At 36.8% G+C, this 19,348-nt stretch overlaps 1 protein-coding gene across 7 annotated transcripts in view; it reads right to left on the bottom strand.

The window, feature by feature from the left end:
• Positions 1 to 5,045: 5,045 nt before the first annotated feature.
• The window catches only part of ATP11A (ATPase phospholipid transporting 11A), a 118,160-nt gene continuing 103,857 nt past the window's right edge, over positions 5,046 to 19,348 (bottom strand). For 2 of the 7 annotated variants that reach the window (XM_030943217.1, XM_030943225.1), the window contains 5 exons: positions 18,383 to 18,448; positions 17,993 to 18,096; positions 16,023 to 16,188; positions 14,494 to 14,582; positions 9,331 to 9,447 (listed from right to left, as the gene is read on the bottom strand). In XM_030943217.1, coding sequence (XP_030799077.1) covers positions 14,505 to 14,582; positions 16,023 to 16,188; positions 17,993 to 18,096; positions 18,383 to 18,448 — 414 coding nt within the window. In that variant the 3' untranslated portion in view covers positions 9,331 to 9,447; positions 14,494 to 14,504. Of the gene's footprint in view, positions 9,448 to 11,800; positions 11,917 to 14,493; positions 14,583 to 16,022; positions 16,189 to 17,992; positions 18,097 to 18,382; positions 18,449 to 19,348 lie in introns of those variants that run through there. The other 5 variants (XM_030943180.1, XM_030943188.1, XM_030943196.1 and 2 more) reach the window with 4 other exon arrangements.

The following is a 19,348-nucleotide window of genomic DNA, read 5'->3' as shown; positions in this document are numbered from 1 at the left end:
AAGAAATTGTTTGGGATTGAACAAAAACCATGGACTTTTCTTAAAAATATTATTAGAGCATGTTAGTTTTGAGTATATCTGATGTGATGGTAGAGAGAATAAATGGATTTGCAACCCCTGAACACTATAAGAAGAGTGGTGTGACATGGCAGAAAGATGAAATGTCTGGGAACAGTAATGTAAAAGGTGAGGTGCAGGCAAATGTTCAAATGAACATTCATCAGATTTATAGGTCAATCCACATGAGAGGATGCCTGAACTCTATTGTGGATCAGTGAAATTTATTGTTATGCCACTCTAATTAACTTTCCTAACTCGAAAGCTGACATACTTTCATGTAACACCTGTAGTGTTCACACAGAGATGAGAAAACACATCAGTGACGAGTATTGTGGGATTTATAGTGCCTGGCAGCAGTAGCTTGGGCTTTTTGCACAACATCCACTTTTCTCCCTAAACCAGCAGAATTCCAAACTTAGTGTCTTGGCTCAATACCTGGATATAACATTAATTACATCAGGATTGCTAAGTGTGCATCTCTGTGAAGTGTAAGGGGAATGTAAATCTTCATAGACTGAAACAGTTAAAAGGTTAATAGTGTGGTTGGCAATTAACCTCATGGAAAACACAAGTAGCTTCTAGCAACAACTCTTAAACAATGAGTCAGGGTGGAGCCTCCTTGAATGAGAGGATTAGTTGCCAGTGAAATTAAGATACATCTCAACTTTCTGTATTTCAGTGTTCATACATATTTGGAAATAAAGTGTTGACAGATGGTTCTCATGAACTACCTCTGGATATATAAGATGCCAAAGTTAAGTGCATTATTCAGATAGGATAAGGAATAGTAATAACAATAATAATAATAACAGATATGGAATTCAGATAGGATATAGAATATCCAGATACTCATAAGCTCAGGATAATGGCATATTTCCCAAAGTTGATTGAAGGGTATAATTATGATTGATGCAGAACCAGATCAGGAGGAGGTCAGAGTGAAATTTATCTTTTGAATATGGATAAGAATTTCCTTGGTGGCAGTGGTATTAGAATTTAAATAGCCATTCCCTTTCTAATTTAGCTTAAAATCTTTGGCTATAAATGAAAACAGACCTTTTCTCTTGTCCAGACAAATTTGTAGGACACAGGTAGTTTCCAATAAATTAACTGGGTTAAAAATTCCTTTTTTTCCCAATACCTTCAAATCACAATTTTTTATGAGAAAAACAAAATTTAGTGAGTCCCATGAGACCATGTACCCTTTTGAAACAGTTTGCATGAGTTGACTTAGTAGGGAGAAGGTTAACTTCCCACACATGCCCAATTTCAGTAAAGAAAAGGATGGATGAGCTTACTTTGAGAGGTAATTTGCTGAGAAAGAGGCCTGGGAAAAGCAGGATGAAGATGAGTGATTATGTCCCACATGAGGTGGGGACACAAAGAGTTTGTGTGTTTATGTGCACATGATCAAGTACTTTTTTTGTAAAAGCAACCAAGGCACATAACCATTGTGGTGGTGACCACATTACTTCAGATCTGCTGGTTTGCCTGCTGAATATTCCTCTGAGAGAGCATGAAAAAGAGAGATCACTCTTGTTAAAATGGATGGAACTAAGTTTGCCCAATCATTAAAGGAATGAGGTTTTTTCCTTTCAGAATTAAGCATGGTATGTTACACAGACTTCTAGGGGAAAGGGAGGCACCCCAGTGTCACAGACACATTTTATGAAAAATCCTTTCCTTAGGATTTTTTCTCCTGAGCAGCCAAGAGGCCTCAGGAACAAATGTAAGCAATACATGGAATGCAATAGGTGCATCTTTGATTGGTCTCATGTGGTTGTTTCTAATTAATGGCCAATCACAGTCCAGCTGTATCAGACTGTCTGGTCAGTCACAAGATTTTATTATAATTCCTTTCCTTTCCTTGCTAGCCTTCTGATGAAATCCTTTCTTCCATTTTTTAGTATAGTTTTAATATCTCATTTACTTTTAATATAATATATATAATAAAATAATAAACCAGCCTTCTGAAACATGGAGTCAAATTCTTGTCTCTTCCCTCGTCCTGGGACCCCTGCAAACCACCACACCCCAGCATGCCAGGTAAGTGGCAAGGGGAAATGTAAACATATGTATGCCATTTTCTACCTATAGGGAAAACAAGAGCTGAGTGGACAATAAAGTTTGAAACTTTAAAAGTTGAACTCCAGATGGACAACTCAAGAAAGGTGGATTCCAAATCATCTGCTGTGCGCCATATTTGAGAAGAGAGAAGCCTGGCTCATGTTCCAGTACAATTTACAGTGGAAGGATCTTCAGCTTTTTTCCATCTGGACCAGTTCCTTTCAGCACAATGATGCACAAACATGGCTTTTGTGCTAAACTAATACAAAATTTGGACTTTCTAAGAAGAGTCACTTAAAAGCCAAGTGAATCCCAACTGTTACTGAGCTCTATCACTGCATCAGCATTAAGCTTTGTGATGTTGTGCCTGAAACCACTCAGGAGGAGAAATATTTATTTCTGGGCTATAGCTTAGAATGAAATTATATACACTACCTTTTCATAGCTGGGAATAAACAATTAGATTTCAACTTAATTAATACTGACAACTTTCTCTAGCAATGCAATTTTGTTCATCCTAGAAGCAGCCTGTTCAGTACTTCCTAGAAAAATGCTCTTGGTTGAAAGTATTATCTGAAATAAAAATCAGCATACCACTTGATGGCTTGATCCATGGACCAGGATTTGTTTTCCTTCTCTTCTACAGCCCAGTGTTTATTAGATGGCAAGATTCAGAGCTTTTAAATTTGGTTAACATTTTACCATGAAGAATCTTTAAAAAAGATGTCTGAAATCTCAAGGTAAGATGTTGATCTACTTTTGAAAAAATATTTACATTCCTTATTTTGTTAGGAAGAAAAACATAAGTTTTTCTGCATTAAATAAGAAGAGACTCAGCAGTTCTCCCTGAAATAGGAAGCCTCTGAACCTAGCAGGACACTGCATCCTATGTATTTTTAAAAGCATAATGCACCATGAGATTTCTTAACCAGAATGAATAATTGAAAACAACAAGCCTTTTGGTGGTTTAAAATGGAATACTGTTTGTCACTTTTAAATGGAAAACCAACACTTAAATGATTAAGATTCAACATTATTAATTTACTGCAGACTTGCCAGTTAACAAAGAAAGATCACATAGTGCCATTTTCTTTTAAAAAACCTTTTAGACCTAGATTGGGACATTAGGCACCTGATAAGCTGATCTGTATAATGAAGGAAGTTAATGGATATATTTGGTTTTATCCCTATCTTATCACTTCCTAGTGTAAATGAAGCCTTTAAATGAGTATGGGTTTTGCTTTAGCATTTGAATAACATGAAAATTAATACACCTGTATGTGCAGTGGAAACACACAACAACAAAGCTTTAATAGAATAGTCAAATACTGTTTCTAAATTCTTGTAGAGTATCACTTGAGGAAATCGGAATATTTGAAAAACAAAACCAAGGAACTTCAGTCTGTCTCCAACCTACCTCATTTCACATCAAGATAACCTTCAGGAAAGATTTTATAGAGCACTGTTGCATGTACTGCAGAAAATATTGAGCCTTATAAAAGTCAGTTTTCAATCAATTCGATAATGTAGCTTACTAAAAGAGCATAACTTAAAAGATAATGGAAAACACATGGTATTTGATTGAGAATGCCGTTTATCACTTAAATTATTTTCTATCCTTTTTTCCTTTAAATAGGTAAATGTAATTTTATGTGCAAAATGAAGTTGTGTGGTAACATGTCTGTATAGGTACTATGCTCTTCCTGAAATCCAGATATATCATCACATTTTTTTGTAATATCCTATCTAATTGCAATCTATGCATTTTTTTCTTCTTTGCATGAATAAAGGGAAAAACATCTTCCATATTTACACAGCCTCTTCAAACTACCTTCTCTAGGAGTTCATTCAGTAGAAACACAAAATTTCTTGATGTACAAAAGGGAGATAGATGGGTACAACATTCTTGCATTGTTTAGATAAGAATCTCATATAAATACAAACCCATTCCTCTGAAACCTTTATTATGGGAAGTGCAAAATTAATATAGAAACTAAGGCCTAAGCATTCTACATATGCTCAGAGCAGCAGAAGGAGGGACCAAACCTGACACCCTGAACTGCTTTGTGGAGGCTGGCTGGGGCACCCTCACCCTGATGGAGCCTACGTACTTTGGAGCCGGTAATGGTTTTGAAACTGAAGGAAGTTCTGTAAAATTCTGTATCACCAAATGAAATAAAATCATGGTCTTTCCATGCACTCAGCCTCTTCTGTAGGAATATATGAGCACTGCTACCAAATCAGACGTCAGAGCACATTGTTTTTTACTTTAGCTACTTTAAATTCACAACATTGCAAAAGAAAAGAGAAATAGCTCTGGGTACCTTAACAGCAGAACTGCAAGGAAATGTAGCAGACTTTTTCATGTATAGCTTATGAGTTTACTTTGGAAAGAACTTTAGCACTTAATCTGTGAAGGAGAAACAAAGCTCTCCTGGACTGGTACCAATTTCTATTAGTTTTGGAACAACCCCCCATCCCCCAGCTCATGTTCCAGCCTCCTTTGAATTTCTTTTTATTAATTTGCTTTTTTAGCTGGCTACACACACTCTGAAAATCATAGAATTACAGAACTGGTAGGGCTGGAAGGGACCTCTGGAGATCACCCAGTCCAACCCTTCTACCAAGGCAGTGTCACCTACAGCAGGTGACACAGGAATGTCTCCAGGTGGGTTTTGAATGTCTCCAAAAAGAGAAACTCCACAAGCCCCTTGGCAGCCTGTTTAGTGCTCTGACACTCTCAATGTAAAGAAGTTTTTCCCCATTCCCCATGTTGAGGTGAAACTTCTACTGTTTCAGTTTAAGGCCACTGCACCTCATCCTGTCACTGGGCACTGCTGAAAAGAGCCTGTGGCACCATCCTCTTGACATCCATCTTTTGAGATAGTTATATTGATGAGATCCCCACTCAGTCTTCTTTTCTCTAGACTTCTCTTCTCTAGTCCAAACTTCTTCTTCTCTAGACTAACAGGCCCAGCTCCTGCAGTCTCTCACAAGAGAGATGCTCCAAGTCCCCTTTGTCATTTTTGTGGTGCTCCGCTGGACCCGCTCCAGGTATGAGAAATGAGTGTGAGAACAAACATATTCAATAACCAAATCAAACACTCATTCTGTTTTCTTTGTATACTTACATTTTATTATAGACTAATATGAAACCATGTCATAGTCATACTAGAATTACTGTAATTACTTGTGAGCAAACTTAAACCAGTCTTGAATGTTTATATTTATTGCAAGCAGATTTGTATCTCCTGCTTATATATTCTAGATAAGGATCCAAAATGTGGCTGAATATAAACAAGTTATATTTGGTTGTCTACAGAAATAAAAGTTAAAAACAGCACTGAAAAGAAACTTTACAATAATGTATTCACACATGGACTCTTCAAATCAAATAAATGAAGTAGTATAGGATAATCTGAACATTAGATTTGAAGGCTGATTTATTTTCAAATAAATGCACCTAAAATTGTTCAATTAAAATAAGTGTCAGTATTTGGTGCTGATGACTACAGACATATTTAATGTTTAAAGCACAGATAACTACCCCAGCCCCATACAGCAACTTCCACAGATTCTACTTTACATTACATCATGAAAGAACCTCTAAAATGCAAAGTGTACATAGCACAGAATTTATGTCCAAGACAATGCAGATTGAAATCCTGTGAATTTTCATAAGGTAAAAAATTAAAGCTATATAAACTGATTTTTTGATTATTCTGCAAAGTAGAATCATGTACGTTTTCACTTTTGTAATACTTTCACAAATTTCCATTAAAGCTTTTTTAACAGAGACAGTAACATGAGCACAAGGATCCCACTGGCTTCCAAAAGAAAAGTAGTGCAGTTCCTCAATTATGCTATTGTTTTTCCTCTTATTTTTGCAAGCCAGTTGGTTCAAGACACACAGGCTAATGCAAGCAAGAAAGTAAACTGTAAGCTTTTACATTAAGTGGCTGAACAAACAATTATTGTACATGGTAAAACAAAAAAGATCTTTTGCCACAAGCCACTGCAGGAATATATGAGCTTCTGTGGCCAAAAAACTTGAAATACTTTCTAAGTCTTCACATACATTTGGTTAGCGCTTACCAGTTTCAAGACATTTATAGAAGCAGTTATGGAGACATTATGCTGTTAAAGCTGCAACAATTTAAATGAGGCAAGTTAGAAGGTTACATACATTTTTAGACTTTTCCTCTTCCTTTTTTTTTCTTCATACATAAAAATCTGTCTCCTTTCAGTGTCCCACCCATAATAAAACACTCTAATGCATTTTGATCTAATTTCTACTTTTTCATCTTTTATATCTTTTGCAGTAAAACTCCCAAGTTAACACCTGCTGCAGTGGACTAGGTTTACATGGCAATAGTAACAGGGACTGAAGCAAAAACACATCAAGTGAAGCCAAGTTGATGTTTTATGTTCATTTCATTAAACAGTCTATTTTAACAAACAAACAGCACCAACTTTTAAAGGTAAAAGTATTGCTAAATCAAAGCAGAAACTTCCACTTAAATTCAAGCATTCTTTCTCCTCCAAAAAATGATGTTTAACTAAAATTTCTCAAACATATACAGGTGTTTCAGCCTGAACAATGTTGTCAACAATATCTAAGTGCAGGGCTACATGAAGTTTGCAATGAACTGCTTTGTTAGTAGGCAGAACAGGAATGCAGCATTTTTAAAAATATCAAGCAAAATTTTCCTTATTTAAGGCTAAAAGATAGAACTCACAAAGTAAAAAAGCAGGAGGCTTTACAGAGTAAAAAAGCTAGCAGTTATAATATAGCAGTGCAAGTACAGCGCTCTAATCGCTGCTACCACAAATCCCAACAAAACATCAATAACTTGGGTGAGACTCATAGAGCAACTGACCTGTATTCTAATTTGACATTCATTAGAATTTCAACATTCAGCCACAACTCCACTCTAAGCTAAATTTAAGTGGCCAAAACTTATAGTTATAAAAAAAGCCTTCAAAACATATACTTAAAAAAAATAGAAATGGTGTGTTAACAAATGCGTAAAACAGATTTATAAATAGCTACAGTATGAAAAATATTTCAGTGCAAAGGCAATTTTAAGATTTCTAAAAAATACATTACAAATAATTTGTTAACTACACACAAGAAATTTGTCACTGCTACTGGTATAAAATGTATACCCATATTAACTTCTTAAAAATATATACACCAGTGTTTTATGTAGGGGACAGTTCTAACTGACCAACATTCAAGTCTGCAATGGCAAGTATATGTACACACACCCACACATGTGCATGTATTTCAAAATGATACTGCTATAAGGATATTCTTTGAAACTTAAAAGTGCTATATGTCAAATGAGAAAAAACCTTTATCTGTGATGCTCACTATTAGACTTTGTAAAATTCTGTTATCTTTGGTATACTGAAGATTTCATAACTCACTTTACAATCTCTGCTTGACCCAGGGCATTTTAATAATAAATCAGTGTTTAATATGAAAACTACTCAGAATACTGTGAGGGACATTTCCTAGTAAGTTGATTTTTCATTTATTAAAAAAGTAAAGGAGTAAGTAAACTTATTTTGTCTCTGTTTTTTCTTGTTAAAACACAAAAAGGGAAATAATTTTTCTCTGCCACCCTTGTCCAAATGAAAGACAACAAACAATGTCTTGGCCAGGTCTTCCAATAAATGCTGCAGGTCTGATTCCAAGTATTTTGTTTTCACACTGAAATACATTTTTAGTAATGTCCTCACAGAGGTATTGAATGAGGATGGCCATTAACCAGCTGTAACCACCAAGCTGAAATTGACTGAAATTGGATTACTGCTTCAGATATTTTTGCACCCCAAAATAAAACACTGGACTAAAGAAACAACACAAGGATGCAGCTAAGAGTTGAATTACTGCAAGGTAACATAAATGTAGCAGAGAAAACAGAAGTGCAAGTTGGCTGTCATTCTTAAGGGAATTCAGACAGAATCCTTGCAGTCATACTAGTTTCTCTATCCCACCTGTGGTTCAACTGTTAATCAACAGTTGTGTGCCACCTCGTGGTTTGCCTGCAAAAGCTAACAGCTGTGTGCTTTGTACTACATCTACCAAGCCCATTAGCCAGAATCTAACCATATACGCACACAAAAAAATCAAAATTAAGAGTATGAATCAAGATAGTAAGAGATACTCATCCAGAGAAACAGCTTTTCTTGTTTTAAGAAAAAACCCAACAAACTGTCAAAAAAAGCTTAATATGTAATACTTTCTGCTATATGTATTTTACAATCATAGGGACAGGAAGTGAGAACACCAGGTAATGTGCATCTTTGACAAATTCGAAGATGTTTTAGGCAAAATGCTTACATTCAGTTTGTAAGTAAATACCAACACTGGTGATATTTACCTGTTTAACAGCCAACTTGACTTCATATTGTGTGTGCATACTCTACACAGGATTGTTTTGCCTATCTTTCTAAAGGGGAAAACTAACCGAAACCATACATAGCCCTGATTTGGCCACTTACAGGGAAGTGAACATTAGAGAGTGTTTCTTGAAAGCAGATTTGCACAGAGGAAACACCAGTTTGTTCTACAGAAAGAGCAAAGAAAGAAAAAAGGACATGGGAAAATCAGAAACAGCATTTGTTAAATATGCTTTAGGAGAATTTCATTTGAGATAACTGAGACAATTGCTCCTGGCTGAAAATTAAATTGTTGATCTCAAAATGTAGGTCACTGACTGAAACTGCACTTCAAGTAACAAAGAAAATCACTAAAGATGACAGAAGTAGTAAATACACAGAAGTCTTGACACAGGATGAAGAGAATTTTTAGTGCTACCAGTCTCACAGTACCAGACTGTGCAGATTGTTCATTGCTCCAGTAGTTCAAAACATAAAAAGAGGCCTATTGGCCTGGAAGGGTTCATACTTCTAGCTCTTGATCCTGTTTTCTCAACACTACCTCAGACAGCAAAAGCCACATATAGTTTAGTATGTCTCTGTGACACATCTGTTTCCTGAAAAAATAAATAAACAAAACCACAGTTTTTAAAGGCTTGACTTGGTGTTCTGTCATATGGACGTTTCCAAACCTGACCCACCGTAGTGGTAGCTTGCACTGGAACGCCAATGCTTATTTGAATAGCCAAAGACAGATGGAAGTACTGAATAATCAATGCCTTTCCACTGCGTAAACATCACTTTTTTAGAATGAGAATTAGACCTTCTTGCTGGGGAATTGCTGCAGTCACTGCTCCTGTATCTTGGGCTTTTCAGACAGGCAAGAGGTGTGAATTCCGAGATGTGCTCCCGACAGTGCCTCGATGCCTTCTGTTAAAGGGAAAAAAAGAACAAATACACAGTAAATAGACAATCTTGGAACCAAAAGTACATAATTGCTTTCTTTCATAGGACCACTGTCCCCTTGGTATAGTAACACCTTTCCCTAGATCATCACTCTGGATATTTGTTTCATGTCAAAGTATAATCCCTTGTGTTGCTTTGCAATCAACCAGTTTCAACATGATTAGTTTCATACCAAGACCTACAGAACCAGGCATGATTTTACACTTAACTTCTGAACCTGATAATGGGCTCTTCAGAGAAGAGATGAAGATACAGAGACCTGCCTTCAAATGAAAGTGTTTTAAATCAAGGTTATGTTTCATTTTGGAATTTCTCCTGGTACATCTTTTTATCCCTGAACTTCTTATGTGGAATTTTAAGACAGGACAGATTCAAGCACTTTGCCTGGTAGTTCCAAAGAGAGGAAATTCTTTACAGTCAGTTTGTGCTAACAGATGAAGGTTCCAGAGTTTAATGCACTTGCTTTCTACTTCTAAACAGAACTGAATTTTTGACTTGCTTAGGTTACCTTTAGCATCTATACAGGCAATTTATACTGTACATCTCAGTACTACCTTGCTCTGATTGCCCATTAAAATTTATCTTTCTCACATAATCACTCCACACACTGGCAGAATCAGCACTTCCACTCAGGAAATGCTCAGGACCAGAGAACACCACAGCTGCGTGACAAGAACCTGGATGCGTGCACAAACTGAAATAAAACTAGCACAGGCCTTTCCCCAATAAGTTTATGAAATTCTTTTCATTAAATGCACATATTATTTCCAGGTATAGAGGTATGGAGGTTTTGTGATGGTATCTAACATATAAATGTATTATAAACATGGCTCAAAGCAATATTATTCATCAATCTCTCCATGAATGCTATATAAATCAGTTAATCCTGTATTCTTAATCATCCCCTTCCTCCCTGTTAATCAGAACACAGTACCAAAAGGACAAAATCATAAAGTAAATATTAATGACGTAGCTTATAGAACTTTGGCTGCAATGTAACACAACACTCTTTAATGCCAATCACAAGCTTGAAACACTACTCTTGCATAACCTAGAGTAATCTGAAAGCTCTCTTAAAAAGACACTCTTGGAAAGGTCACAAAACTATCCTAAACTGCTCACCACAGTGAGGCCTGGGTTCTTTTAAACACATATAGACCAAATAGCAACATTATTACATAAAAATCAGGTAACACATCAGCAGATTTGCTTAGGAAATGTAAGAGGGAGTAGTCATACAGTTTGGTAACTAATTTTCCTATTCTTTCAGCTAGAAAGTGAAGCATTTTAGTTACCACAGATAGTTCTAAAATAAAATGCTTTTTTCTACACATGGCTCTGAGACAAGAGCCTTTACCAAGCCTGAAGCTAGTAAAGGAAGTTGGTGTTTTCTACTACTACTTGTGCAACAGTCATTTAAAGCAAATCAGCTACTTCAGCTACCTTCAGCTACTTTAAAGTCCTACAGCACACAGAGCACGTGACATTTGTCCTTTTCACATACTGCTAACTTTGCACCTTCACTTAGCTCCTCATGTGCTGCTTCTGGGGTCAGGAGAGCATGAAGGGACTGGAACAGTCATGGCATTCAGGTGGGAATCATTAAAGACTGTTGCTTCTTACTCGTTTGTGTCATCAGTGGCATAGCAAGGAGATGATGTAAAGCAGAGAACTTCATTCTGCTGGCCTTATGTTTAGGGAATTTAGTTCACCACTTATGCTGCTGTCTCAGATATTCAGCTAAACATTGAACACAGTTCTCTGAGGCAGTAAAACAGCAATGTCCTAGTCTGTACAGAACACAGTACTGTGGCAGACACTGTCACATGCACAGCCCCGCTCTTCTGACCCAAGGTCCTGTTCACAAGTGACTCGCTATGGTTATCTCCACATGTTACCATCTGCATTTGGTCTATATAGATACTCAAGAACATGAAAGATGATGGAGAAACTGCTCCTGGGTAAGAGTTACCTCTGACTTTATGTATTCTACGCTGTGGTGTAATGTGAGTACACACTGCAATAATGACTGCAGCTCTTATAGAAGAAATGTCACACAACACCTATACATAACACAATGTGTATTTATAGGACATGAATATGGGTATATCGATTTATTGGTTTGCTTTACATGATCAACTTTCTGAGACAAAAAGATCTTACCTGTGGCATGGAACATCTCTTGCAAAAACTAGGCTCTCCAAGTAAAACATAATGATTTTTTATCAATACTGATAAAATACATCAAAAACTCTGGAGGAAACAGTTGATTTGTAAATAGCACCAAAAGAAATTAATCCAAATTGGCAACACGTACAGTACTGTTACCTAGCTTTGATCTAATTATGGCTCGGAAGGTGAAAGATTTCCTTCAAGAAGTGGCCCATCGCAGCTCGGCAGTGCATTTTGGCCTGTTTTATGTCTCATACTCTTCTGCAAGGATGAGGAAAAACAGTGAGACTCTTGATGAATACAATAAATGTGACTGAATTGTACCATTTGGTAACTGTTATAGCAATGTCCTGTAAAAGTGATGGATTTTCTGACAGACTTAAAAAGGAAAGGTTATCCAGTGTAAAACAAAGCTTCTATTTCTGGATCCTGAGATTAATCACTTGAGGGTGTTTTTAATTCCATTTCAAACTCTGTTAAAAATTACTCTCAAAAGCACTTAACTGCCTAAGTGTCCTGCCCCACCAACAATAACCTGCACTGAATGGGAGAGGTGCCTGTGGTACAAACTGATTCTACATTAAGGAGTGGACATCCTGTTTCCCTACTCCCCAGAACAGCTGGCACACCAAGGGAGGTGATGAGGTGGTGCTCATCAAGGCTGACTTACAGCTTCATCATTACACTGTGGGCAGAGTGGGCCGGGGAGCTGCCAAGGAAAATTCTTCCACAGCATTCAAATATTGCAACAGCAAGAACTGTTGCTTTGTTCCCTCAGAGAAGGAGCCTGACACGTGACAAGGCAGTAGTTTGCTGGTGAACACTTGTCTGAGCACCCAGGGCAGTTGTTCTACAGCAGCTAAGGCCACTGAGGAACAGAAGAATGATGAATCCCCAGAGAAGCTTCCCCAGGCAAAAGGACCACTTTGGGTTTCCCCAGGCGCAGCAAAGGGTCAAGATCTCATAACATGGCTGACAGCCCATGCTTGTGACTGAGTGAAAGCACAGTAAAAAATCATCAGTCAAAAACAAAGAGAAAAAGAAAAATATTTCTTTAAAAGGAATGAAAGTACAGAAGTCATTTACAGCTCAGAAACTAAACACCTGGTGTTTCAGCTACCAAATACTTGGAATTGCTGAAACACTGTCAATCAAAATGAAAATTATAAAAATGGAAATAGGATAATTTAAATTGAATTTATATGTTCCCTAACAGAGTGCCTAAAATTCTGCTATTAATGAAAGAAGAATAAAGGAAAAATAACCAATGCAGATTGGCTATATAAAAAAAACCCACCCTATTACTTTTTAAAAGTAAAAGCTGAAAGAAACCTTGCAGCTGCACAGTCACCAGTTAAAGCACAAAATTCAGTTTGTGCCACTGAGCCAGAGTTGCAGAGACCACATGTATAAGAAAATAAGCAGATTTTGACCAAAATTACCAAAAGGCAACAGATTCCTCCAAAGCTTTTGCAGAAATAATGTTGTAGCCCAAGAAAGACAACAGTTCCTATGTATATATATTTATATCAATATCCATATACATGCACATATATATACTTGTATGCACATATATGTATCTGTATACACATATATGTCTGTATGTATATATATATATATAATATCACAGAAAAGCTCTCTGAAAAAAACCCAGAGCTATACGTGGAATGTTTAAAAACATCCAAATGTTAATGATGGTAAACAATCGCTCACCACACACTGGAGTGACTCTCAAATGACTGAAAAATCTGGAAGTATAAGAACTGCTTCAAAGGCTTTATGCATTCTTATTGCCTGAGTAGAACCAATTTAGTAACCTGGGAAATGGTCATTAGTCTTATGTTTATCTTTTCAGTTGTTCCCAAAGCCCTTTTGTTATAAAGAAAACAATATCACTTTTAGGAATGCAGTACATTTAAAAATGCTTTTTTATAAGCTCAGTTCAAACCAATCCTAAGACATTTAAGAGCCAATTTTAGTCAGAATTGTCGATAGTGAAAAAAACCTCTATTTTCCCCCTGATTTATATAATTACAGTAAATTTTATTGACCATCTATTTTTGAGGGGGAACAAAGGAGAAAATACATTTTTTATCTTAACCACTTAAGAAAGAAAGATCTAAGATCTGCAACGGAAACCAACAGTCTCTGAATATTGAGTAAAAAACAGTTTTCTTGCAGACTGTAGGGGAAACAAGATTTACTAGCATTTCTTCTACTTTTATATTAAATAATGTCATGAACTTTCAGGCCTTGAGTTGTTTTCTTTCTAGAAAGAGCACAGAATTTCATAAAAGGGAACATAAGGAAAGCTCAGTTTCAAAATGCATGCTTGAAAAAGGAAAAAGCTGCATTTTCTAGCAGCAGAGAAGATACATTAATATATTCCAAAGACTGCTTAAGTGTCACATTTCCAGTACCACATTTTCTGTATGATGCTAGCAACAGCAACCTAATCAGAATTATCACTTGTTTGTGTGACCACTATCCTACTTATTCAGGCACAATGGAAACACAACAGGCATTCATCTACAGACAGACCAATGATTAAAATGGGGATATAAGAACCGTAGATTCCTGAGGCAGAAACATTCTGTAAAATGCAGCAAGAACAGTGACAAAAATTGATAGTGACAGTGATGGACTGTGACAACAATTCATACAATCTTTAAGATACTCAGAAGGGAAAAACTGTACTAAATTGTATTCCTCAAAATATAGCTGACATGAATCACAAATGGAGATAATGAGTATGGTAAATAACTTCTGATGATTAACTTTATTATAAAGTCCTTTGAATGAAATGGCCAAGCATGCAGAAAGGCAGAAAAAAGTCACCTTTTGTTCCATTAGAAACTTAGACTGCTTGAAGTCTGAGAAAGCATAAAGATGGTGGACTGCTCAACAGAAAGGCACTGATGTTTAGTCTGATTTCCCCAGAAGATTGTAGGAAGCAACCGAGCACATCATTTATGTTTAAAGCAAGGTAGCAGTTATTTAGACAAAGCGGATTGGAAGACAGGAAGAAACAAAGAGAGGGAAGAAGAAACACAAGCGATATAACTGGTTAAAAGTCACAGATCTTTGACTAAATGATTAAAAAATGAATATTGTCAGTGTCAAGCCCAAAGTCTGCTTTATTACTGATTCATTTTCCAGTACTAATACACAATGTGTGTTAGAAATGCTACAAAATCTTTGGTAGGGGTTTTTATTTACTAGCGTGTTTCTTTACCTTAACCCTTGCTCATTATCTCTCTTTAGACTTTCAAATTAACTATTCAGAATCTGTACTGAGGTCAACTCCTTCCACAAGTAGTACATATGACATGTAAGATCTCTGAATGAAAAAACATTAAGTACTGATCTGCCTGGGAATGCTTTCCTGCTATTCTCTATTCTTTCCTGAAGTAAGGCATTATTACACCTGTACATTCTAGGAATACAAAACAGTGGCAGAGGGTTTTACATTTGCCACAGGGATATTTTATTTTCCTTGGTAGTGAAGTTCCTTTATTCCTTTCCTCTTAATGCAAAGAACATTCTCAATTAAAGATCAAAATGCTACCTAATCCCTTTTGTTACTAGTAACTCATTCTTTTAACCTACTTTCAGCTCATGGGCTGAAAAGGGCAAGGGCAGTAACATTAAGTTTACAGCTCAGCACACCTCTACTGTCCTTCACATTCTAACATATATAATATATAAAAGTTTACTGGGGTTAAAACACAGGAAAGATTTTCTATTCATGTCCCCAGCATGACACCATGCTTCCCACAGAACCTGGCTTCCATTCCACCCTTAGAAGAGATTGCCTGTATTTACACAGTCATTTCTCCTTTTGGGCTGATCAGATGAAAGGAGAGAATAGATTTTAAAATACTCTTCCTATGGGTACAGCAAGGCACATTTATGTACAAATAATGGATCAGAACAGGCAAAATGTAAGTCGAAATATAAAAGAGGAAAAAACTATAAATAGGATATGAGTCAGTTTTAATACATATGTTTTTGTAGCAGGCATCAGCATGTTATCAGATTTAAGTGCCTCTTATCTACCCTTTTGGAGATCCCAATCCCCTTGCCCTTCTTATCTCCTCAAATCAGAAATCATGTTGAGCCATGTAGCTGTCTCCCACCACCCTCATCAGCTGACTTCCCTGTGGCTGCTGGTATGAAGGCACAAGTATTGTGCCAGGATTTAGGTTAATGCCACCATGTAAATAACTGGCAGCATTTTTCACCATATTGCTCATACACCACAGATGGGGAACCTCTGCTTTAATCTTATCTTGGACCTTGGCCTAGGTGATTAGACACTTGTAATACAAAAAATACCTAACTTCACAATGAAAAAGATTATTTACCTGGATTCTTTCTGTTGCTGTAGGCCACAACTCCCTGCATAAGACCTTCTTCAGAACATCTGGAAGAAGGCTGACAGTTATGAGCAGAATTATACCCAGCCACGCAGGACCACTGGACAGCATTTGCATGAACACGTAATACATTCTCTGATAATTGAGAAAAGGCCTGGGAGGAAAAAAGAGAAAATAATTATTACACTTCAATACACGAAAGAAAGGCTGACAGTATTAAATACAAGAATTATGCCAGTGGTGAAATACTTCAGGTTCAGTTTCCCAGTTTGTGGGAGTTCATCCATCCCAGTCTTCTCAAAGGGAGCTGGTGCTAACCATGCACCATCTGGAGATAACTACCTTCCTTTTGTCTTTCAGACTGCAGGAAATATCATGCTGTCCCCTCCCTGCCATAGTGTCTCTCCCTTGCAAAGATAAATTAAGTTCATTCTTAATGTGTTTATGCTCTTCCAGGTACCCTTATCTTGCCCCAGGTATTTTCCACCTACCTTCTTAGTGTCTCACCCACCATTCTCCTGGTTTTTACTAAGGCACACTCCTTTGTGTGTATCCTCAGACTAATCTTTTTAACCATACTTATTTTCATACCTCTCAGGCTCCCATAAGTATCTCTTAATACTTTCATGTTATGCTCCCCATCCTATGCACCACATACTTATCTAACCACACTATTAATACCTTCTCTTCCCAACCTCCCTGTATCCCATGCAGCTGGATGATCATTAAAATGCCAGCACTGTATGGTACTGGGAACCAGAGGCCATAGTCACTGACAGCCAAGATCAAGGGACAGTTTGCAGCAACACTGCAGTGTAAAACCAGTAGGGCAGTTTCCTGACAGTTTTCAAAATGTGATAGCATTTCCATACTAAAAAGGTAACTAAGCTGAAATACATTTTTATATACAGACAGTCACATCTTTAATACACAGCAAGGCTGATTGGAAAACCATTGGGAAAATGTCACTTCTGCAAACTGATGCTGAAGAAACGGAGATCTGATATTACTAGAAAAAAGAAGAGGTGGCTAAATATCCAAGGAGTTAAGAAGTAGTTACTCATTTGCAAAAGCCACACTAAATACAAATCCTTTCTCTAAATTAAATGGCATCTTCATCACCAAGAAATAGTTAGGCCCCTCCTTCTCTTGTCCATAAAAATATTGTGAATACAAAGTAGAATTGTAGTTAACTGCTAGCAGTAGTTAAAAAGACAGCCTCATAACTGAGAGCACTACAAGTGTGAAACAAAATTTCCAGCTCCTGAGAGCAATCAGGCACAGTAAGGAACTGAACTTGTTCCAACTGGATTTCCTTTCCAAAAATTTCAGTTTCAAGTACAAAGAACTTTTAATAGCAAACCCCCCCAACACTTTAAATTGGCTAAGCACAAGAGTTATACTAATTCTTACAAAGCCTCTTACGAACTTGAATAAGTAGGTGATCAGACACCTACAGTAACTCCACTTTGCTAAGTAAGGAGGCAAAGCAATGAGCTCAAACACAGGACTCTCAGACATCCACATGACTTTGACATTGAATTCTGCTCCCTGTCTCTAGTTTGACTGCTACAGCTCGCTTCCTAGACAAGCCCAGCAGGTAGGTGGGTAGTCACCTACTGCACAGACATGACCTATTTTGTGACATTTTGACTCAGAAAGGCAATGTCAGCTCCTTGAATCAACCCTTGGGCTGCTTTTGACTGACACTACTGAGATAAAACCCAGTGGCAGTCTGGGGTCTGATAGTCTCCTTGCATTCTTCTTTAAGAAGATTTTAGCATTTAGACATTCATTGATAGAAAAGCTGAGCACTCTAGTTAGCAATTATGATATGTTTAAAATAGAGTTCTGCACTATATAAAGGCTAAATTTAATTCTGTGACAAAAAGGTAAAATATAACAACTTTATGTTTCTGAAACAACTTTTGCAATGCAATTAATATTAGGGTCCATACCATGTAATTCCTCCCCAGAGTAGAGAAAAGACAATGTAGAATACCAGTGATCCCCAGATCACAAAGTGATTTATCCACGTCCAATAGTGTGTATCTATTGCAAGCTGAAAGAAAAGATAATATATGATGTTATTACTATCTAGACACAACAGGAATTCCTAGCAGGAGATAAAACAGAATGATACCCTTTGAAAATAGGGAAGAATTCTATATAGAAGTAGTTAAAAACATCTTTCAAGTTTGAGCACAGTTGAGAAGGCACAGATAGCAAATTCTCTATTTAAAGTAATAAAGCAATTCATGGTGATATAAAGAAAGCAATATAAAAAAGCAACAATTAAAAATCAAGTTTTAAGAAAGTTTCAGTGGATAAAACACAGCATACCTTACCTTAAATGTAACTGTGAATACAAGCACAGTAAACACCACTGTTCCAAAGGTCCAAGTTCCAAATATCTATAAAAAATGGTCAAAGCAGTTATAGGCAATATTGTCGACTATGTTGTGAATTTTTCAGAGTAAACATCTTAAAGCTTAGTATTGCTTTGTATCATGACCTGACACTTGAGCAAAAACTGAATTCCTACATGATCTATGCAGTGCAAAGTGCTCTGGTTTCTTGCTCTGTGTGTACACACCTCAGATTTCAGACAGACAGAAAAAGACCACAACCAACATTCTGCTCTGAACTTGAAGTTCACACATATATTTCCTAATAAAAATCAAGGGTAGCACAATTTACAAATCACTGAGATTGAAAAACAAACTGCAGTCATTTCATCAATCTTCTTGGATATAATATTTTTCCTGATTTCCCTTCTCTGTTGGATGTCCTTGGCGTCCAACAATTTCTTGGAGATTCAACAGCATGTTATACAGATAAGCATAAAAATGTTATAACCGTACAAGTACAAAAACATCCACGTATGTTTTAAGATAAACCACTTTTAACTTATGTTTGATTTTCTCTCCATTTGCATAATGACATAAAAACACCTCTGCTTTTCAAGTGGGCAGAAATGACCACTAATGCTGACACAGGGAAGAACTAGTGGTGAATATTGTCACAGAGGATTGCCTGGACTTCAGCAGCTACCAGCTGACCAGGTTCAGGATCCAGAGAAATACTGGGAAAGTAAGCAACAGTTAGGATGTTGTATTTTAGAAGAGACTGTGTTTGATTCAGGGTATTGCACCCATGAAAGAGAAATTTCCAAGAGATCCAAATTACTTTGAAAGATAACTCTTGAGATCTCATGAACTCCCTTCTGCAGTTACAACTTCAGGAATGAGACAACTTCTACGCAGGCATGGAATTTCAGCAGAAGATCCAGTTGGCAAAGTAGGATGTTACTT

Source organism: Camarhynchus parvulus, chromosome 1 (genome assembly GCF_901933205.1).
Source record: "Camarhynchus parvulus chromosome 1, STF_HiC, whole genome shotgun sequence".
NCBI classification, from domain to species: Eukaryota; Metazoa; Chordata; class Aves; order Passeriformes; family Thraupidae; genus Camarhynchus; species Camarhynchus parvulus.
The sequence above is the reverse complement of the archived record's forward strand: the minus strand, read 5'-3'. Positions and strand labels throughout refer to the sequence as shown.